The sequence below is a fragment of the Eptatretus burgeri genome, chromosome 8 (genome assembly GCF_056783735.1).
Source record: "Eptatretus burgeri isolate ZD-2024b chromosome 8, Ebu_testis_v1, whole genome shotgun sequence".
In the NCBI taxonomy this organism is placed as follows: domain Eukaryota; kingdom Metazoa; phylum Chordata; class Myxini; order Myxiniformes; family Myxinidae; genus Eptatretus; species Eptatretus burgeri.
The window spans coordinates 60305685-60328977 of record NC_140968.1 but is presented as its reverse complement, the minus strand read 5'-3'; the positions used below and the strand labels follow the sequence as shown (position 1 = coordinate 60328977).

Here is a 23293-nt window from a genome sequence, read left to right as displayed (position 1 = left end):
AATAGCTTCATTCCCTCCATAATCCGGTCGAAGTCAGATGGTCCCGACGAGGCCGATTTGCCTAGGACCGGGGGGGGGGGGATTTGATGGAGGGGGTGGGGGTGTCATACACCGCCCCTGCCATTCCCAATACCCCTTCTGAGTTTGGCTGCGGGGGAAGTTCTTGCATGGGGGTGTCCTGCACGGTGTTGTCCTGGACCATGGGTTCCTCTAAACCTACAATTATCTCTACACCCACCTGCTGCAGCTCATCTTGGCCTGCCATGTTGCGTTTTGAGAAAGAAATTTTAAAATGCTCGTAATTTGGGGGAACGGGGTGGGGGTAGGGGGGGGGTTTGCTCCCTACACCCCTAATCCGAATCCCGTGAATTTCTCTACGGAGGCGGAGGGGCCGAATTGCACTCCTGACCACAAATTGTTGTGGTGCCGGGTATTGTTGGTGAGCACGACTGCTAGGGGGAGTAGTAGAGTCGGCTCCACCAAACACACCGGAATTTAGGTCGTCACCCCGGATAACTCCGGAGCCGATGGGTCGTTTAAAGGACCGTGGTTGCCAATACTTCGACGGCGTGGGGTAGGTTTAATTGCCTAATTTCAATATACCTAAATACCCACGCAGTCTAACTACCGGGGAACCACACCCTCGGCCGACTCTGTCTGATCCGAGTCGCAGGTAACGACTCGGATCCGGCGTAACCGAGCGGAGTTACCAGAGCCGTGCCAGACCAAATGAACAACTCTCTCTCTCTTTCTCTTTCTCTTTCTCTTTCTCTTTCTCTTTCTCTTTCTCTTTCTCTTTCTCTTTCTCTCTCCACAGCGTGCCAAGCTAATGAAAGAAACACAGAAACGAGCTGGTACATTCAACAAGAGGGGAATTTATTTACAACAATAATCGGGGAGGGGAACACAGAGCAGAGTTATCACGAATAAAGAAAGGGTATCAAATATACAAGCGATTCCTTAAACAATTCTACTTAGAGACAGGGCCACGGACACACACACGCACACACAAATACCCAGAAAGAGATGGACCCCAAGGTCTTTATTGCCCCTTCATCTCGGAGGGAAGACCAGCTGAGGGAAGAGAACTTGCTGGCTGCCTGGTCGCGTTCGCACGGCTCGACGTCCGTACCTTCCCGGAGCACCAGTTCGCCAAAGAACGGACCAGGGCAGCCGAACCCAGAGGAGGCGAGGCGAGGTGATCTTCCGTGATGGGATGGTCGTCCGCGTGTAGTAATGTGCCAGACGAGACTCCTCGGATGCGCGGGATGCAGTCCGCCGCAGACCCAGACAGAAGCGCACTCGAGCAGACGGGACGCAATCATTAATGAATTCCGTCGCTTTTTCGGGGCGGGTTCGCTCCCTTGTCTCCTGCTCTCATTGGGTGGACGGCGTGTCACGGCTCCGCCTTCTTGCAAAGGACCGCCCCGGCTCTGGTCCGCGCGTCGCCCATTGGGCGGAAAATGACGCATACCCTTATTTGGTGCGCAGCCAGAGCGAAACGCTTTGTGACCAGATTTGGTGCGAAATCCACACCGCCTGGGGCATGGAATTCCGCACACGCCCGCATGCCGGCGAGCACGCGAAGAGCGCAGACAATGCCGCGAGCAGAGTGTTGTTGTAAAAGCGAAGATGGGCGTTGTTGTCGTCATTGTCGGTGTTGTAAAAATCCTAACTATAAATTAATTCACAGCACACGTACAATTAATCACCATTAAACATAGGACGGGACCCTACCTAGAAACACATACTTACTGATATAACTGATCTTTAAGGACTCTGTCTGTTGTGTGCGATGGGTTCCAGATTCGTAACAATATGTGCACACAAAATAATTTAATTTGAAACGAATTAAACAAGAGCAAGAATTGCTTTACAATACATGTACCCCTACTGATGTGATATTTTAAATCACGTGATATACATACATGAAGCAAAAACATGCGTGCGACCGGGGTGACAGTTCCTAGCTGGATCAGGATTCAAACTTTGGTGAGACAGAGGCGAGTGTGCAGAAATGTAGGCCTTTCACTGACACCCTTTTAATTATGCTCGTCACACAAAAGTGAAATAAATGAAGGTTTTTGTGTGTAATTTTGGTTTCAGTCAGACTTTTCGCACCAGTAAACACATCCCTTTATTTGAGCGGTGTATAATGGTGCATTCATTGCCAAAAATAATAATAATTAAAAAACTCGATGTACATACATGAAGCAAAAACATGCACATGGCTTATGTGTGTATGTAATACATTGTGGTTATATACCTGGGATCATTCTAATTGCACTGAGCCATAGACTAACACCCAGGTCCAAGGCCTGAGGCGTGCCAATCTGTGCTGCTTCATGCAATGGCGGTGCATGATTTTCTTGGGGTGGAGTCAGGCCAGCTGTCCAGCCAATGGGTGTAAAGCAGTGGGCGGAGTCAGGGCAGCTGAACACTGTCCCATGTGTAATATGTGATTTTTTTTTTAGCAGCGACGCTGCTCCAAGAGAGCTCGGCGTTCTTCTTCTTATTCTTCTCTTCTTCTTCTTCTCCTTTTCCTTCTTCCTTCTTCTTCTTTCTTCCTTCTTCTTCTTCCTCCTTCTTCTTCCTTCTTCTTCTTCTTCTCCCTCTTCTTCCTTCTTCTTCTTCTTCTCCCTCTTCTTCCTTCTTCTCCCTCTTCTTCCTTCTTCTCCCTCTTCTTCCTTTTTCCTTCTTCCTTCTTCTTCTTCTTCTCCCTCTTCTTCCTTCTTCTCCCTCTTCTTCCTTCTTCTCCCTCTTCTTCCTTTTTCCTTCTTCCTTCTTCCTTCTTCATCTTCTACCTCTTCTTCTTCCTCTTCTTCTTCTTCCTCTTCCTCTTCTTCTTCCTCCTCTTCCTCCTCCTCTTCCTCCTCTTCTTCCTCCAAAACCTTTTGGACTCAGCTCTTTTATATACAGGATCCGGATCTCCTTAAATACTAAACACCTGTACACATCCAAATGTAGGTAATTTGGTCATGGTAAAACGGTCACGGTAATTCGGTCACAAGGTAATTTGGTCACGGTATTATTATTTATTATTCACTGCATTTAAAGCCAGTAATGCCCAAGAGCAGTAATAAATATTATTATTGTTATTTATTATTCACTGCATTTAAGGCCAGTAAGGCCCAAGAGCGGTAATAAACATTTTCATTTCATGGCGGCGAATCTTGTTGGCATAATGACGTATTGACCAAGTTTACTGACTACTATAATGGAATCGGAATTTAAAAGTTGAGAGAGACAGAATCTATTCCATTATAGTAGTCAGTAAACTTGGTCAATACATCATTATGCCAACAAGATTCGCTGGCCATGAAATGAAAATGTTTATTACTGCTCTTGGGCCTTACTGGCCTTAAATGCAGTGAATAATAATAAATAATAATAATACCGTGACCAAATTTCCTGTGACCAAATTACCGCGCCCCACACATCCTCGCATTGAGGGTGCCTTTTGAGAGCGTCTATCATGAACTTTTAAATATATTCGGACATTTGCTTTTAAGTTTCAAAAAGTTCACGTTACTCTTTAAAGATTATTCCATTTAAGATATTGTAATTTCGTAAATACACTATTTTCTTGTCATGAACGAAGATCGTCCATGACGGACGTGACGTGACGGCACGTGACGAAATATCGGAAGTTGCTGTTGTTTTTTTTTTTTTAATTCTTCTTCCTCTTCTTGTTCTTCTTCTGGTGAAGACAAAACCTTTAGGACGTGGCTCTTGGACACATTTGTCCTTGTTTAAGTCTAAAAAGGGCAAAACTCTGTGAAAAATTGACAAAACACCCTGAAACTTGAACTTGTTCTGTAACTTATCATAATAAAGCCACGTAGGCATGTACCAAGTTTCATTTTAATATGTTAAAGGGTCTTGGGGAAAAAAGTCTAAAAAAAACACAGGTGGGATGGACAGACAGAGAGCAAACCTGTAGTCATCTCCATTGAAACCGGTAGGGGACTAATAATGCAACTTTATCACAGAACATGGTTAATATATGAGCTGTTTGAGAAGAATAGTACTCAGATGCCTGTCATAGATGGGCCCTTCACCTCGTTAAAATAAAGGAATTATCTGTATGTGTGTACGTCTGATCATTATAGTTTATAGAATTGAAAATAGCTGGGCCAATTTGGGGAGATGACTTGCAACAAGTGGTTTAACCACTGATCCCTGCCTAAGGAAGTGGGTAATGACACCATATTTCACTCTCGGAGGAGTGGGTATTACGATTTATGATATATATATATATATATATATATATATATATATATATATATATATATATATATATATATATATATATATATATATATATATATATATATATATATATATATATATATATGACTGCTCGATAACATGAGACTGAGAATAAACCGACCTGCACGAGGAAATGAGGCCATTTGGCCCAACATTGCCGTGGTACACTCCTGCATTCATTTTTGCTGCAGATTTAAACATAAATCTTCTTGATGTTGTACTAAAGTCTAAACAACCTGATCTCATTTGGGTGATCCAATTTGTGTGTATGTGTGTGTGTGTGTGTGTGTGTGTGTGTGTGTGTGTGTGTGTGTGTGTGTGTGTGTGTGTGTGTGTGTGTGTGTGTGTGTGTGTGTGTGTGTGTGTGTGTGTATTGTTGTGATTTCTGCCCGTCCGGCGTGCGGACGACCGCCTTTAGCCAAATTGCGGCCACGCGCGCCCACCGAACGTGGCAATCTAGTCGCAGCTTCCGGATCAACGCCGAAACCCAGCTACGGGTGTTTTTAACACACCATAAACCAGCCAACTCTTCTGTTCACGCGCTACAGGGTCAATCGCTGAATTGTCGATATACCTAACTATTCGTGCAGACATAAATGCCAGGAGTTTATACCTCGAAGGGGCGTGCACGAAAACGAGCCGCTTAAGCAACTTGTTCCATATGCGATTGCCGAGCAGTTTTATATCGCCAAGTCCTGTCGGACCAGATGTACGTTTTATCGGCTTATATTCAGCCAGCCAATATTCCGAACGCATCATGACAGTCAATGGCAGAAAGTGACACAACGAGCAGGTTAACATTTAAACAATAGGGGTATTTATTTTAAATGCACATATGCAATGAATGGGGGGATGGGACAAGACATGGGCAAAAACCTACAGCCGATGTCTATTGTCACGTACACAATCGTGCACTTAATCAGTTCTACTTAGGTAGACAAGGCGCCACAGACTTTCATCCAAAACCCCAGAAAGAAAGAACCGGGCTCGTGAGCCTTTATAATTGCTCGGAGCCGGGCTGACCGAATGGGCTCCGAGAGACCACTGGGGATTCGCGCCACCACAAGCGCTACCGGGGTCTCCATACCTCCCAAGCTCCGCGTGCTTCCGTTCACAGCACTCACACGGCGCGACTGAACCCACCTGGTCGCGATCCGCTTCAAGGGGGCATATTCCCTCCCCTCGTTCCTGAAGGAGGCTATCCTGCTGCTCGCACCGGGTCACGACATTCCCCAAGCTTCCCCCTCATTGTCCCTCGTTAACTCCATGTGTGTGTGCTCGTTTTTAGTTTCGTCCACTTCACCCTCTGTCTCCTCTATCTCCTGTGTCTCTGGAAATACTTCTATTTCCTTCATCATCTTTATTATCGCCCTCATTTCTACGTGTCTCGCCCTACACGTCTTAGTCACCCCATTTAATTTTTCCCTCTTTGTCACCGTCACTTTCTCCGTCACCTCCACGAGTCTCGCAAATTATTGTGACCTCACCCGACTCCCCTGCAGGACCGACACAATCCACACTCCCCTTCGTTGGTTCGGTGTCTCTGTCACGTGGCGCCGCCATTTTGTGCTCCGTCGTCCGCGTTTCGTCACGCGCAATCGCCATTATGCCCTTCATGCCCGCCTGCAGGCTTCGCCCCATGCACTGCATCTCACCCCGCAGTGTCTGCATATTTGCATCCAAATTGCCGTTCATCTTGCACGCATTTGCATCCATTTCGTTTTCCATATTTTGCATAATCTCTTGCGCATTTGTTTTAATTTCGTTTTTCATCTCGTTTCCCATCGCTTGCATCATCCGCATCAACTGTTCGATGCCCGATGACTCCAGCAGGACCGATCGGTCGCGGTTTCACTGGGGACCGGGGAAGGAATTTGACGGAGGGGGGGTGTCAAAAGCCGCCACCCCTGCGCCTCCTTCGGGCTCCGAGTTCGGTTGCGGGGAAAGTTCAACCTGCATGGGACTGTCCTGCACGGTGATTTCGTCCTGAGCCAGAGATTCTATTAACTCATACTCTAAACCACCCTGCCCCTGCTCGCCTTGAGCTGCCATTTTGCGTATCGGAAATAATAAATTTGAAAGCTCGTAATTTAATGGAACCGGAGGGTCGCTTCGAACACCCTTGATCCGGTTCCGTTAATTTCACTTGGAGACGGGAGAGTTCTTGTCCCGCTCGCTGACACCAGTGTTGTTGATTTCCCGCTGTTCGGCGTGCGGACGACTGCCTTTAGCCCAATTGCGGCCGTGCGCGCCCACTGAACATGGCAATCTAGTCGCAGCTTCCGGATCAACGCGAAACCCAGCTACGGGTGTTTTTAACACACCATAAACCAGCCAACTCTTCTGTCCATGCGCTACAGGGTCAATCGACGAATTGTCGATATAGCTAACTATTCGCACGGACAGAAATGCCGGGAGTTTATACCTTGGCGGGGCCTGCACGAAAACGAGCCGCTTAAGCAGCTCGTTCCATATGCGATTGCTGAGCGGTTTTATATCGCCAAGTCCCGTCGGACCAGATGTATGTTTTATTGGCTTATAATCAGCCAGCTAATATTCCGAACTCATCATGACAGTCAATGGCAGAAAGTGACACAACGAGCAGGTTAACATTCAAACAATAGGGATATTTATTTTAAATGCACATATGCAATGAATGGGGGGATGGGGACAAGACACGAGCAAAAACCTACAGCCGGTGTCTATTGTCATGTACACAATCATGCACTTAATCAGTTCTACTGAGGCAGACAAGGCGTCACAGACTTTCATATAAAACCTTAGAAAGAAAGAACCGGGCTCGTGAGCCTTTATAATTGCTCGGAGCCGGGATGACCGAAGGGGCTCCGAGAGACCGGGCGGGCTACCTGGCCACCCTCGTGGTGACTCGCTGGGTCCTGGTTCGGCGACCCTCGGTGTCTTTGCCCGGACCCCCGAGCTCCGACTGGCTCCCTTGGTCGACGGCCTCCACTGTGGCCTGGCCTAGTTGACAACGCGCTGGAGGAGTGAATGGGTCTCGATTCAGGCCTCCTGGTTGCGCCGGCGAACCCCCAGCGAACCAACTGCCCAAACTCCGAACTCTCCAGCTCCGAACGGGACGTCTCTCCACTCCCACCGCCAACTGAAAGCCACAAAGTCCAGCGCCCAACTCAAGCGCTCTTCTCAAGCGCTCCTAGCTCCACTCAACTCAAGCGCTCTCCCCAACTCTACTCAACTCCACGAACTCCACTCAACTCAAGCGCTCTCCCCAACTCCACTCAACTCCACGAACTCCACTCCACTAACTCCACTCCACTCCCGGCGAGCGAATGCGGCTTTTTATAGCCCCAAGGGGTGGGGTCGCTCTGGACTTCACCACCCGAAATCAGCGCCCTCCCCCTTTTCACCTTGGAACCTTCACCCAGGCTGGATCCGCCCCTCTCACTTCCGATTGGCCAGCTCTTTCAGAGGGTAACGCCGTTTTGATGTGATCTTACCGTCAAACGCGGCCGTGTTGGAGATCACCGTCAAACGCGGCCGTGTTGGAGATCACCGTCAGACACGGCCGTGTTGGAGATCACCGTCACACACGGCCGTGTTGGAGATCACCGTCAGACACGGCCGTGTTGGAGATCTTACCGTCAAACGCGGCCGTGTTGGAGATCACCGTCAAACGCGGCCGTGTTGGAGATCACCGTCAGACACGGCCGTGTTGGAGATCACCGTCACACACGGCCGTGTTGGAGATCACCGTCAGACACGGCCGTGTTGGAGATCACCGTCAGACACGGCCGTGTTGGAGATCACCGTCAGACGCGGCCGTGTTGGAGATCACCGTCAGACGCGGCCGTGTTGGAGATCACCGTTAAAACGCGGCCGTGTTGGAGATCACCGTCAAAACGCGGCCGTGTTGGAGATCACCGTCAAAACGCGGGCGTGTTGGAGATCACCGTCAATACGCGGGCGTGTTGGAGATCACCGTCAATACGCGGCCGTGTTGGAGATCACCGTCAATACGCGGCCGTGTTGGAGATCACCGTCAATACGCGGCCGTGTTGGAGATCACCGTCAAACGCGGCCATGGGTTGTCGTTGTTGTGATGATGTTTTTGTTGTTGTTATTGTTAAAATAAAGATAGAAAAGAATAACACCTACCTCAAAGATGCACAGCCCGGCACACGAACAAAGCCCGTTATACATCGGTGGGGAAATCTAACCGGGAACACACACTTACCGAAATAACTGACCTCTGGGGAACCTGAATGGTGTTCTGTGAATTTCCACAACCGTAACAATATATATATATATATATATATATATATATATATATATATATATATATATATATATATATATATATATATATATATATATATATATATATATATATATATATATATATTGTATCGATGAGCGATTGTCCCACGCTATGTGTGTACGTGTCATACTTTTTTTTTGTTATATACTTCCATACCCCTGGGCAAATTGCCTTGGAATTTGCAGTAATAGCACCACATTATTGTAACAAATGGAAGGTCAAGGTCACAATAAATAAAATAAAATTACAATCCTTCATCAAGTAAATGTTAAAACAAGAAATAACAGCACTTTGGGCAATTGAAAATTGTACGTCAAGTGTCTCCCTCGGCGGGGAGAGGAGTGGAGCATGGCGTATGCCTCGGCCCCTTTTTCTGTGGCTTGGAAGGTGGATTATTTGTCCAGAATCAAACCAATTGCATTTAAGTATTTATATTCCGCACACAGAATATACCCCCCCTTCCCCCCAGACTCAGAGTGAATACTCTAACCATTGCACACCACCGAGTCTGGTTCCGGTAGGTACGACAAGCCGGTAGGCGACGAGGGATTCACTAGGATCGAAGCGCTGGATACGATGCTTTTCATTCTGACCGATCCACCGACAAAGATTCATTGCCAAGACGTATTGGTTCACATACAATTGTTCGTCTGCCTGGCAAGATTTTTCCTGTTGCGTATTTTGCCAACTGGCACTCATAAAAATTGACTGTAAATAGACACCCTATTTTTGAAGGACTACCATTTGAAAAATAATCCGTTTGCTGGTTTGTGCTGTGGAGCCTCACGTTGCAGACACACACACACACACACACACACACACACACGGAAAACCCGATAAACTTCTCTCAATGCTCTTGTTTGACCACACCTCCTGAGCCACACAATATTTTTCATAAGCCACGCCCATTTTCCTACTCCACTCCCACTTTAAATAATAAATAATTGCAGGTGGAGTGTGGGTCGTGGAATCGTTTTCGGTAAATAAATAAATAAATAATCGAAGGTGGTGTGTGGGTCGTGGAATCGTTTTCGGTAAATAAATAAATAATTGGAGGTGGTGTGTGGGTCGTGGAATCGTTTACGGTAAATAAATAAATAATTGGAGGTGGTGTGTGGGTCGTGGAATCGTTTTCGGCAAATAAATAAATAATTGTAGGTGGTGTGTGGGTCGTGGAATTGTTTACGGTAAATAATTAAATAATTGAAGGTGGTGTGTGGATCGTGGAATCGTTTTCGTAAATAAATAAATAATTCAAGGTGGTGTGTGGGTCGTGGAATTGTTTTCGGTAAACAAATAAATAATTGAAGGTGGTGTGTGGGTCGTGGAATTGTTTTCGTTAAATAAATATATAATTGAAGGTGGTGTGTGGGTCGTGGAATCGTTTTCGCTAAATAAATAAACATATTATTAGAAATCCACAAAGACAGAAATGCCGGTGATCCCATTTATTTTGGATCCTTTTCACTCTGGTCAATAACGTTTGGATCGAGGAGAGATCGAAGGTGAAACGACGGTGAAGTTCCTTACAAACACTGTATACACACCTTAAATGACGGTAAATAGACACCCGATTTTTGAAGGACTACCATTTGACAAATATAACCTCAATCAAAAATCGGCTCGAGAAAAATTTTCTAAATATCTCGGAGTGTTTAATTCCGAAGTCTCGTTTCTCTACATTCAAAACTGAAGGACAAGTATTGAAAATACTGTATGCGGTTTTTCGGCCGCTGCACAGCAACGGGTGGTTGCTGGGCAACGAAATTCAAACGCGCACCTTCCCAGTATATATTCCACCTGTTGGCAAAGTTTCATCGAAATTGGTTCGCTGGTTCGTGCTGTGGAGCCTCGCGTTGCAGACAGACAGACACACACACACACACACACACACACACACACACACACACACACACACACACACACACACACACACACACACACACACACACACAGCCGGAAAACCCAACAATAAGGGATATCATATATATAGCGAATCCAATAACTTTATCTTGATCGGGTCACCTAACTTGTACAATTATCACATATGTTGTTTTTGTATACGTGACTGTTGTATTGATAAAAGCAATACTCTTGGAAATTGCAGGAATATTGTGATGTGCTTTTGTCATAATATTAAATCTAAGTCAGATTATTATTATTATCATCATTATTATTATTACAGTGCACTTTTAATTCAACCAGACTCAGTGGCGTAATGCTGAGTGTGTCTGTTGCGAGTTGTATGTCGGTGATTGAAACCCTGGTCGAGTCATACCAACAACTATTTTTAATGGTAACTGCTGCTTCTCTGCATGATGCTCAGAATTTTAAAAAAGACAGAGCATGGACAAACAACGCTGTGAAGGCAATGGTTCGGCAGCACCGACACTGTAAATAGAGTATGGCACAGTTTTCTTTTTATTAAACTATCATAAGTCCTTTCATTCAAACTTTCTTTCAGTCCTTTTGTTCAAACTTCTGGGTCTCACGATCTGCCATGATCTTTCCTGGGAAAGTCACATCTCCAAGCTGGCCAAAAAAGCCAGTTTCCGACTGGGCATCCTCCGTCATGCAAAGTCCTTCCTTGGCACACCTGAGCTCCTGACCACATACAAAGCTTTCATCTGCAGCCTAATGGAGTACTGACTGCTCTCTCCTCTGGGCTGGTGCTCCTGCCCTTCACCTCTCTCGGCTTCACGCTGTGGAAACCAAGGCATTTAAGATCATTGGTATCTCCCGCGATGAGGCTGGGTCTTTGGGTCTCTTACTCTTCCACCACAGGCAGGTCAGGGGTCTTTCTGTCTTCTACCATCTCCTCTCTGGCCTCGCCCCCTCCCCCCCACCCCGCTCTGTCTGCTCTCTGTCCCACCCATATTTCCACAGGGCGCTCGAGGTCCGCCAACAACCCCCTTCTGGTTAAATTACCAAAATCAAGAATCACTGCTCACCTTCACTCTTTCATTCCTTTTTTTTTTCCCCACCTTTGGTTACCTGTACTCCATTTACTCCACCACCAAATTATACTCCAGTTACCTCCACCACCAAATGTGGATGGAGCTTATGTTTTCACCCCTGTTTGTCTATCTGTCTGTTTATAAGCTCGATATCTCAAAAAGTTGTGGATGGATTATGACAAAACTCAGTGGATGAGTTGGGTAAGTGACAAGAACAAGTTGATTAAATTTTAGTTAAGGTCCGGATGCTGATCTGGCCTAACAGTGGGCTACAAAACATAAACTGCTCAGTCTGGCGGAGGTATGTGCTCTACCGAGTGCTTTGTTAAGTTGAGTGCTGATTTCACACACTTATAAAAGCCTTGTACAAGTTCCGAAAGACCTTGTATATGTCTGTGTTGGCTTAGGGAGCCCATCTGGGCACTGCATGGTGACGGCTGCTGTGATGTGGGTGATGGTTCCTTCCCTGGAGAACTATGTTTACAATCTCTGCAGAAGGTTTGTTGAGACAATTTACAGCAGGTTTTTTAACATGGAGTTTTATCTCCCAGGCATTGGTGCGGGTTGATGAGCCATAATCTGCCCTCCTTCCAAAAATATAATGTGAAATGTTATGGTCAGATAGATTTCTACTCTTTCGAAATGAAAATTTCTGTCAGAGGCCAAAAAATTCCCAATAAGCAACTTTTTGAGCAACTTTACTTGCATATAGTACAATACAGTAAGTATTAGCTCAAGGTAGTAATGAACAAAAACACGTGTATACCCCAGAAATAATCCTGAATAAACTGGTACGTACGTTCCATAAACACACCCCATTCCAACTTTCTTTTTCCCTTCAGTGACTTCCCTGTTTTATTACTCTCTTCCACTTGTCATCCTCATGCACATGTTTATTCATGCACATGTGTTCCCCACCCCAACCATCTACATCCATATCCCTTCACTCTTGTCATAATTTAATTCATAGTAATTGGTCACACCAAAAAAAAAATGTTGGAATCAAAAATGTATTTTTCTTTTTGATGTGGAACACTTATGAAGAACATCCAGTACTTAGGAAAAAGCGATTAAAAGATTGGAGTTTGGAATTCAGAGGGATATCTATTCAGGGTCCATCTTTTTATTAAATACAATATAGTTTCCCCTCACTCCTCCTTTTAAGCCGGGCGTTGGCTTAATGGTTGGCATGGTGGCTTGGGATCCTTGGGTGTTGAGTTTGAGCCTTGTTGGCTGCTGAATTAACACCAGGGGGTTCACTCAGCCTACCATCCTTCCGAGGTGGGTGAAATGAGCACCAGAGTACTGGTAATAGGGGCACTGCATCAGCGGCATAGCCGCACCCCAAACCAATGATGCAACCAGCAGCCAAAAAGGCTGTACACGATTGGTACTCCTCCCTTATGCTCATTATATATGCACCTTCCACTATCCTCCTTTACTCTTTATGCCTCCTAAACTTCTCATGTCTCTCTTCCCAAAATCCTTATCTCCCCTTTCCTTCCACACTCCCTTGGCCTCCTCCTTTTGATCCTCCATATTCTCTTCCTTTTCTAATTCTTTTTTATTTTCTCAGCTTAGCCTCCCCCCCCCCCCCCCCACTCTTCCTCACTCCAGTGCATATGTACTAAATAAATTGATCCTAGTTATACAGTATTTCATAAACAATAACTCGGCATTGTTCAATATCATAAAATGCCAAAATTTGTCTTTAATTGAGATGACAGCCAAATTGGCATTTAAATTTTTTTTATTATCACGTCTCTTTTTTGTTAACCTCTTGCTTGATCAAGTTGGCACAAAGGTGTGGGTGAAAAAGACATTTTCACTTGTCACTTTACATTTCCTGCAAGCAAAGAGCAAGCTCGACAGAGCTTTGGGATTTCCTCAAATTTTTCGATAAAAAAACTTTATACCTGACACAGTGTATTGAAGTGGAAGCCAGTAAAGGGTTTCCCTGAAATTCCCAAATACTTCCTGATCGTAACACTTTGCGTTGGCGCTGTATAAGGGGTAAGTGTTAATGGGGTGTCAGCAGCTGAAAATAAGTTTTTGCCACTGCCAAAACCGTTTGCCAGCTATTTCTGCTGAAAGCAGTTGCAAATTTCTGCCAGTTTCTGTGAAATATCAGACACGGTTAATGCCGTAACTTGCAGCAGCTGCACTCTTTCGAATGGCAACTGGAGTGGCATTTCCAGGACTGTTTTTTCCCCCCCATTTCTGTACTTAAACAAAAGTGGTTGTGACAGTTCGAGTGGAAATGAGATTTCCATTCCAATACTCAAAGTTACAGAAGTGTATGACCCTCTGGTGTGTGCATCCTATGCGAACTCCCTGTATTTTGCAGCAGGTGGATGGCACGAACCTTTACCTGGGGCCCAGCGCTTTTGTTTCTGATGGCCATTGGCATATCGAGGGTGTTCATCCTCGCACACTTTCCTCACCAGGTCATTGCTGGCCTTGTTGCAGGTGCATGAAATGTTGTCACACGAGCCTTTTGCAAGACTAACTTGTATTCCCCATCTAATTGTTGCATTGCTTTGAACCGTTTTTACAAAATCGATTTGTATGTAGCACAAATGTTGCATGAGCATTATATGATGGCATGACTTGCTGTTAGTTGTGTAGCACTGAGGATCAAACAAATGGCCACCATGTGGATAATGATTTCTGAATCTATTCAGCCATTTTATTAATTACCACCAATCATTCAACTTTTCAAGTCATTCCATCTTTGCATGTGCTCAACTGATCAAAGGGGTTTTTTTGTGTGTGCTTTTTACAGTAGTGTTGATTTTTCCAATATTTGTGCTGTCTATACAGGTGCATGTCTGGGCTGGCTACTACGACGCGAGAAACTGACCCAGGGCTGGGATGTACGAGCCTACATAATTGCGTCCTTAAGCCTCATTTGTATAGCTCTTACTTTTCAGTACGGCTTGCTTACTTTGGGGCTTGACCTGCACTGGTATGATCATATCCTATGTTCACACCTTGTAATTTGAAAGTGATTAATCAGTGACAATTTTATTGTTGAGGTGGTGATAGTGATGCCTGTTATTTTGTATATAACAAAACAATGGGTAGAGTGGCTATTTGTATTAGGTTATGGAGGTTATTTCCCATGGTATTGTTTCGCAAGAGAAGGCCAGAGTGTACCATTAGCTTGGCCAAAACTACTGCTTTGGGTTAAGTGTGCCGTTAGCACTGTCTTCAGTTTGTGGAAGTGCTGCAGTATGGATGTGACACAGGCATGATTAACCAAACGGCCTTTTCCTGTGACCGATTCATCTGTCCTCATATTGGATAATATTTTGTGTATGAACTCGGTGTTTGGATAGTCATGGGCTTGATGGGAAGAATTTCCTTTTTTAGGTCATCTCTTCGAGCATGACCTAATAATATGGGTGTCGATGTCCTTCGATCCGTTCGTTCGTCCATCCGTCCGTTCACAATGAAGTTGAAGCGGGAGATCTGGTCATTAGTGATCCTGATAGAGGTCGATGAGACGTACATGATGGTATGACACTCAAGGTCACCGAAGGTCAAGGTCACGAGACCTTTGAAGTTGCGAAAATGACGATTTTCAAATTCTATCTCCTCCGCCATTTCTCAAGCGATCTTGAATTTGATTGTAGCATATGAATCTATGGGACAATATCTAAATTTGGTCAGACCGGATTTTCGATATTCACTTTCGTTTTCATGTCACGTGACTTCAAAGTTGGCAAAAAATGTGAAAATGACGATTTTCAAAATCTATCTCCTCCTACATTTCTCAAGCGATCTTGAATTTGATTGTGGCATATGAATGTATGGGACAATATCTAAATTTGGTAGGGACGGATTTTCGAATTTCGCTTTCGTTTTTGCGTCACGTGACCTCAAAGTTTGCAAAAACTGCCCTACCTTCAGTAGGCTATATATTCTCTACTGGGCATGGTAAAAGTTAGTGAATGGTGTCATTGCATAGCAGCTGACCTTGTTTCTCGCAGAGATGACCGTCAGTCCCGCACGGGTGTATTTTCTGGATATCTTCCTTGTATTTGTGCTTGTAAAGATATACGTTTAACTTCACAAAAAACTTTTTTGTGGTTGAATAGATCCATATTCAAATGTGAAGGCACCACCAACTCTTATAGCTGCTCATCAGGCAAGGCTCAGGTTTACAAATGCAACAACCTGAGCCTTTCCTGCTGTAGTTACCTCCACCACCGAAGGTGGTCAGAGGTTATGTTTTCACTCCTGTTTGTCTCTGACCAGGATATCTCAAAATGTTATGAATGGATTCGGACAAAACTTGGTGGACAGGTTGGGTGTTTGACAAGGATGGATTGATTTGATTTCGGTGAAGATCCAGATCCAGGTGTGAGAATTTTTTAATTTTTCAAGTGAACTTCACCATTGAGAGTTAGGGTCAAAAACTATATATAGCATGATATCTCAAAACGTTGTGTATGCATGGACAGTTTGGGTGTGTGACAATGATCGATTGATTCGATTTTGGTGAAGATTCTGTTCCAGATATGAGAATTTTAATATCTTTTAAATGATTCGTCAACATTGAGAGATGGTGCAAAAACTGATATACGAGGTCCATCTAAAAAGTAACGGGACTGACTTCACAGAAATTTTATTCTGAAAAATTTATTGAAATCACAGCTTGTCCCCTTCAAAATTGTTTCCCTCCAGTCTCACACACTTGTCCATCCTCTTCTTCCACGCTTCGTTGCACCCCCGGAAGGCTTCTTCTGGAATCCTTCGGAGCTCCGTCGTCACGGCGCTTTTGATGGCCTCCACATCAGGAAATCTGGTCCCCTTGATCACCCCCTTGAGCTTAGGGAATAGGAAAAAAATCACAAGGGGCCAAGTCTGGCAAATACGGGGGTTGCTCCAGAGTTGGCACATTCCTTTCTGCCAGAAACTGTCGGATGCTCAGGGCACTGCGAGTTAGGGCGTTAGTAGAGGTAGAGCACCCAGGTGTTGTTCTCCCACAGATCCCTCCTCTTGTCGCGGACTGATCTCATGAGGTGCCGGAGGATCTCCTTGTACACGTATTGATTCACTGTTTGATCCTGTGGAAGAAACTCGAAGTGGACAATGCCCTTGATGTCAAAAAACGCAATGAGCATCACCTTGACCTTCGACTTCGACATCCTGGCTTTTTTTGGTCTTGGTGATGCCGGACTTTTCCACTGACGACTCTGCCGTTTGATCTCGGGATCGTGTTCGAATATCCACGATTCATCGCCAGTAATGACTCTCCTGAGCAGGTCTGGATCATCCTCGAGGCGCTCGATAATGTCTTGAGAGACATTGACTCTTTGCTGTTTGTGGTCCTCGGACAACAGCTTAGGGACCATCTTTGCGCACACCTTGCACATTTCAAGATTTTCAGTAATGATCCTCCAGACAGTGTCCTTGTTGATGAAAAGTTCCTCGGCAATCATCCGCACCGTGAGTCGATGATCTGTGCACACCATCTGCTTCACACGCTCGATGTCCGCCGTTCTGCTCGTTGAAGGTCTTCCTGACCATGGATCGTCTTCAACCTCCTCCCATTCCTCTTTGAACCTCTTGTGCCATTCAAATGCATGTGTACGTGACATCGTTTCTTCTCCGTAGACTTGCTGCAGCATTGCGAAGGATTCGGAAGGTGTTTTGCCAAGCTTGGCAAGAAACTTTAGATTGGCTCTCTGCTCATGACTCAAAGCGTGACGACTCAGACTAGTCAACGTGTAAAGCACGACCTGTAAAAAAATCACACAATGAACGCAGTCAACCATCACCAATCATATATATTTCTGGAATGTTGTGAAAGACTGTGGCGCAACCCGTTCATTCAAGTTTGGTAAGTGGAGCACACAGCAGGCTCAGTCCCGTTACTTTTTAGATGCATCTCGTATTACTTCGTGTTCAGGTTATTTAGGTACCAATTCTCCCAATGGTGACCCCAGGAAAGAAGGTCAACTGCATACGTAATAAATATATTGACTGTGATGCAACCCGTTCATTCAAGTTATGTAAGTGGAGCACACAGCAGGCTCATTCCCGTTACTTTTTAGACGGACCTCATATGGCATGATATCTCAAATATTTATGGACAGACTTGGACGAAATTTGGTGGATTTGTTGGGGAGGTGTAGGTGACAATAACAAGCTGATTAGATTTTTGGCAAGGTATTGATGCAGATTCGGCCTATAAGTGGTATTCAAAACGTAAACTGTACAGGCTGGCGGAGGTATGCGCTCTTCGGGGCACTGTTCTAGTTGATACTGCTTTTGTTTTTGAATAAATACTGTTGTGGACCTGGAGTCGGGGGTCCACAACCACGAGGGGGGAAGCTACATTGGGTTCCCACAAGACTCTCCAGAATCGCAGGCCGTCGCACATGAATAACTTTGTGATGCGGTGGGTCGCTAATTTACCGTGAACACCAATAACTTGACCACGTGACTTAGGGTCCTCCATCTGATTCCGTTTACCTTAAGGTCACATGGTCATTACCGGGGGACACGCCTTCAGTATGCCTTGTTCAAACCGGATCAGATGCAGCCGAGCGTAACTGCCCAACGACATACCTGCGAGAAGGAAAGGGTTAGATAAGAAATCAGAATAGGAGACAGATATAGTTAATAGACATAGCTATTAGACCCATGGAATGCACTTCATCCCGTTAACCTACTAGACATGAAGGGAAGGTCTAACTATATGAAGACTATCGAAATAACTGGGGATCACTGTATGTTGGGTGCCATTGCCCAAGAGGCATGCGGTTTTGTGGAACTGCTACACTACCCCCCTCCCTTTTGCTAGACTCGACCCGAGTCGTTAAACATTTGTGTGGCATATAGGTGTAGTTTTCCTGAGTATGCTTTACCTACGGATCCCTGAGTGTGACATTTCAAATACATGTCTCAAAAACAATAAACCTAGTGCGTTGCTTATCTAAACGAGCAGACTCCTACGGACATCCTTATGCTACATTGCCGAAATTGAACTAAACAAACAGGTGGGTTATAACTATATGCATTTCTAATATTTACATTACCCATGGCCCAGGACCTGGGATTCAAGGGAAGAAAACACAGCAAATGAAAAACTCATGGATGAGTGCAGCAGCAGGTGTTCATGCAGCCTGGCATTTTCAGGGCCCTAAATGGTCCTTAAAAAAAAAAAAATTCCTGGCTGCTGGAGGCAACTGACCCAAACACAGCAGGCCGCACACCGTCTCACAGTCCATATGAACTGGCCTTTATCAATAAAGAGGTCCGGGCTGTCCAAATACAGTCGCCGGTAATGTGACTGCCTGCATTGCAGTCCCTGCAAACACATCCATAAACAGATGGTCCTGGGGCACATGGCAAAGTTCAGCGATGATATGGTGATGCGCAGTAAGTGGAGTCAAGGCAAATAAAGGCATGGGCAAGGCATGGCAAAGGCAGACCAGGTAAGGTGCAGTCGGTCAGCATTTGAAGCTGACTGGCCTCGTGTAGTTGTGGAGGGAGTGTGGTGGCGTTGGCCGGTCCGAAGATGGGTTCGGTCCTACCCTAAGGTCTCCCCCCCCTCCCCATCCTATTGCCTATGCTTGTCCTTGTCCTTACCCCTCGTTAAGTCGTAAAGGCGCTGTCACACCTTGACGATTTAGCCAGCGTATGCCGACTTATGAAAAATTTGTCTAAAACGCTGGCACACGTCGAATACGTGATGGGTAAGTTTGGTATACGTTAAGAGCACGCTGAAAAACACTGCCATACGTCATAGTACGCTGGCTTTCATCGTTGTACTTTGCGGTTGTCCTCAAATTTTAGCATGCTTGAAATTTTACGACGTATGCCAGCGTATGACTCGCACGTTCCGCTACGCTGGCCATAAGTTGTAGGCATGTTATGCGATTGTTGACACATGTCGACACACATTACTTGTAAGTTACTCATAAGTCGAAACACTTCGAGGTTATGATTAGCGCACCCGAAACTTATTTATAACCTATGAGTAACGTGTTGTAGGTACGTTACACGATCGTTGCACACACGTCGAGGCACGTTATGCGATCGTTGACACACATCAAGGCACGTGACTTCTAAGTTACTCATAAGTCAAAACACGTCGAGGTAATGCTTAGCATACCCAAAACTTATTTCTAACCTATGAGTAACATGCTTTGAACCTATGTGTAACGTACCTCCAACGCAGATTGACGTATGTAGACGTATTTTATTGACGTCTTCCGGACGACCACAGAACTCGCTGAACGTGTTTCTAATTTACAGCTACTGTATAATGGCGTATTTGCAGCGTTTAAAAAAAAAAAAAACAATACCTCCCGATATTTCGTCACGTGCTGTTACGTCGCGTCCGATTTCCTCTTCAGTTTGCTCGGCTTATTCCTAGTTCCTCCTCTGTGAATATTTTCTGTTTGAGGATATTGTCACGTCGACGTCGAAACTTAAAAGCAAATGTCCGAATATATTTTAAAATTCGTGATAGACTAAAAAAAAAAAAAATAATAATAATAATAATTAAAAAACAACAACAACAACTTCAGATATTTCGTCACGTGCCTTCACGGAGCCAAGGAGAAAAAAAGAAAATGTGCCTTGATGGAGAAAATAAGTTTCGGGTATGCTAAACATTACCTCGACGTGTTTCGACTTATGAGTAACTTACAAGGAACTTGTGTCGACGTGTGTCAACGATCGCATATCATGCCTACAACTTATTCCCAGCGTAGCGGAACGTGTGAGCCATACGGCGAGTATGTCGTAAAATTTTCAGCATGCTTGAAATTTCACGATGTACGAGACGTACCACGAAATATGACAGCATACTTCATCTTTTTTCAGCGCGCTCTTAACGTATACACAACTTACCCATAACGTATTTGACGTGTGCCAGCTTGATTTGGCAAATTTTTCATAGTTCGGCATACGCTGGCTAAATCATCAAGGTGTGACTGCGATGTTGACACTTCCAATTCTCAGGCGGTTATGATTTAAATCGGCGTGCGGCAGGTTTTTAACAGGCTACGCCACGAGTTCGTCGGCGATACGTGCAGCGCGCTATGCCGAGGTTAAACTATCGTTGGGCATAGGTTGTGAACGCCGACAACAGGCTAAGCATTTGTCGGTATAAGTTATCTATAAGACAACGAAATGTTCTGTGCCCGTTACTAATATGTTATGCATACGACCAACATGTTATGGATACGACCAAAAGTTAAAAAAAAGCTCAAAATTTCAGCGTACGCCAACGTTTTACATACATTTTTATACGTTGCCATTGCTAGCTAAATCATCAAGGTGTGACAGCGTCTTAACAAAGTAATTCGATTTTTTTTAATATGTGTGTCCCAAACCCTCTTGTCGTTTTTCTATGGCTAACCTGTCCTAACCATCCGTTACCAATCCCGAAGGTCCCTTTAAATAGGATCGAGAGAGGGACAAGTAAACCTGTCCAGAGGTCAAATACAGCCTCCAGATAACTCCCACAGGCGTCAGCATTTCCACGATGAGTCCAGCGGCCTACGAACAGTGATGAGATGGATGGTGCGAAGGGGTACACATATTCTGATCTATCCGATCCTTTATTAATCTTTAAACTATCCCCGGGGGTTTTCAACACACCTTTCTCTTTAAACTATCAGTTCCAGCAACCTCGATTCTCATCGCCTGTGTTGGTGTTCATTACTAATTCAGGCCTGGCCCGTGAATTTTCCTCCGTGCTCTCACACAATTTCATGGCTGGGCAGTGCGGCTCCACTGGCAGGTCTGCCCACCTGTCACACTCATTCTTCAGCACCCCTGGGTCGGTGAGGCTGTCTCCGAGTCTACCTACTCCTCACTAACGTGGGGAATGCCCTCACTGGCACTTCCCCCTCAATACCCATATGGAATTTTGGCGCTCCGGGACCCTTTTCCTTGGGTATCCGTGCCCATTACTTACTCCAGCTCCTCAGTCCCTTGGACGCACAGCCTACTCTGGCCGACTACTCCGGCGCCCGGGGTGCCCTCTACTCGATACTCACCTTTCACAAGCCGCGCTCCCAACTGGTTAATCGTCTCCTGCACCCTGCAAAATGTTTCGTGCCTTCATTCAACACTAACCACAAAATGATATCCCTTTATTAATTTGACTATCCCGCTAACTAATATTACTCAAACCACGGTTTCCCTTGGGTGGGATCACTCCTCCCCCAATAATTTGTTTGCACCATGCATTACACATTCATTCATCGGGCCCGCTGACCCACATTCACTCATCATTTTTCCACTCACACCGACACTAATAGCTACGTTCCCCTAACTAACTCGTGCTCCGTCATCCCTTACTCTAATGTGCATTCCATTTAACTCTATATATCTAAGCTACGTCCCCACCACACGTTCCATGTCTGTCCTTGTTCCCAATTATCTCTAATTGCTATCCTCACTCCCCCTAACTCGTGTTGTCTGGCCCACATGGAGGACTTCCCTAACTAGTGACACACCCTTCCCCTAACTCTTGCTCCTTTGCATGAGCGAGGATGTTCACGACATCTTCGTTGGGCTTCGTTTTCTTGTAACAAGTCCCGGCGAGCCTTTCGCCTCCACGGGGGTGGTCGATAGCGCACCCGTCACCTGCCAATTGATCCAATTGCTTGCACTGGCTTTCGGGCGATCTCCCATGGGAAACACCAACATTTCCGACAAACCAACCGTTCGTACTGCAGGATCCCCGCTGATGTCACTCACATACGGGCTGCCCTGCGAGCTTCGCCATGCCCACAAGCCGTCCGGCGGTCCCACAGCCGTTTCCACTCGTGCCGGGTGTCCCACGAGCACCACTCATGTCTCGTGGTACGCCGGGCCTCGGATATGGGCTCCCATAGGAATTTCTTTTTTTTCAAATTCACTTAATCCCTTTATTCGCTCCCCTTTTAGCTGTCCGCGCTCCGGTAATTTATCCGGCACGGAGTGTTTTGAAGCCGGCTCCTCTGAAGCCATTAGCACTTTGCACAATGGTCCGCGCTTGGGCGGTTTGTCCAGCACGGACCGCGCACACTCTCCCACACCCACCGTACCTGGTACGCAGAGTCCCGTGTAGCCGACGCAGTTTCCAAAAGAACTTTATCACGCTCGGGAGGCTCGCCCGTCCCGTCCGTCAAACTAACCGCTACTCCCGTCTGGGTCGATACTTGCCTCGCACTCTCTCGCGCACTCATTCATACCACATTACTCACGCTCTGCACACACTCTGGCACAATAATACCGGGGGCTTGTGTTACCCCAAGAGTTCCTGGGGCTTCCACCCCCCCCACCCAAAAACTCGGCATGTACCCATTCATGCACCCGCTCCACCTCACACAGCCTTACAACTGGACTCTCCTGGTTGCGGTCTGCTTCGAGGGAGCATGTGCTCTCTTCATGTTCCTGAAGGAGGTTATCCTGACCCTTGCATCACATCTGAAGACATTCAACAAGCTCAATCTTAAAGAGCAGGTTTTGGGTCGCTGATGACTTCGCATGATTCGAAGGTTGTAAGCACATTCATTAATAAACGTGGGGTATTTAATTTCTTACATTTGAAACTCAAAATATGCTAAAATTAACTTTTAAGTCAAAACTTTTCTCGGTGATCGAAAAACAGACCGGAAGTTACCGAAGATGCAATGACGTCACGTTCTCCGAAAACTTCGTGAACATTCGGAAACAGCATGTAAACAATGGCGAGATGCGAATCAGAGAGTGATTTCAGCGGCGATGAAATTGAGTGTGTTCATTCCGA

At 45.6% G+C, this 23293-nt stretch overlaps 1 protein-coding gene across 2 annotated transcripts in view; it reads left to right on the top strand.

The window, feature by feature from the left end:
* The window catches only part of G6PC3 (glucose-6-phosphatase catalytic subunit 3), a 48018-nt gene that overhangs the window by 18156 nt on the left and 6569 nt on the right, over positions 1 to 23293 (top strand). For both annotated transcript variants that reach the window (XM_085892244.1, XM_085892243.1), the window contains 3 exons: positions 11934 to 12024; positions 13874 to 13995; positions 14350 to 14494. In XM_085892244.1, coding sequence (XP_085748370.1) covers positions 11934 to 12024; positions 13874 to 13995; positions 14350 to 14494 — 358 coding nt within the window. The remainder of the gene's footprint in view (positions 1 to 11933; positions 12025 to 13873; positions 13996 to 14349; positions 14495 to 23293) is intronic.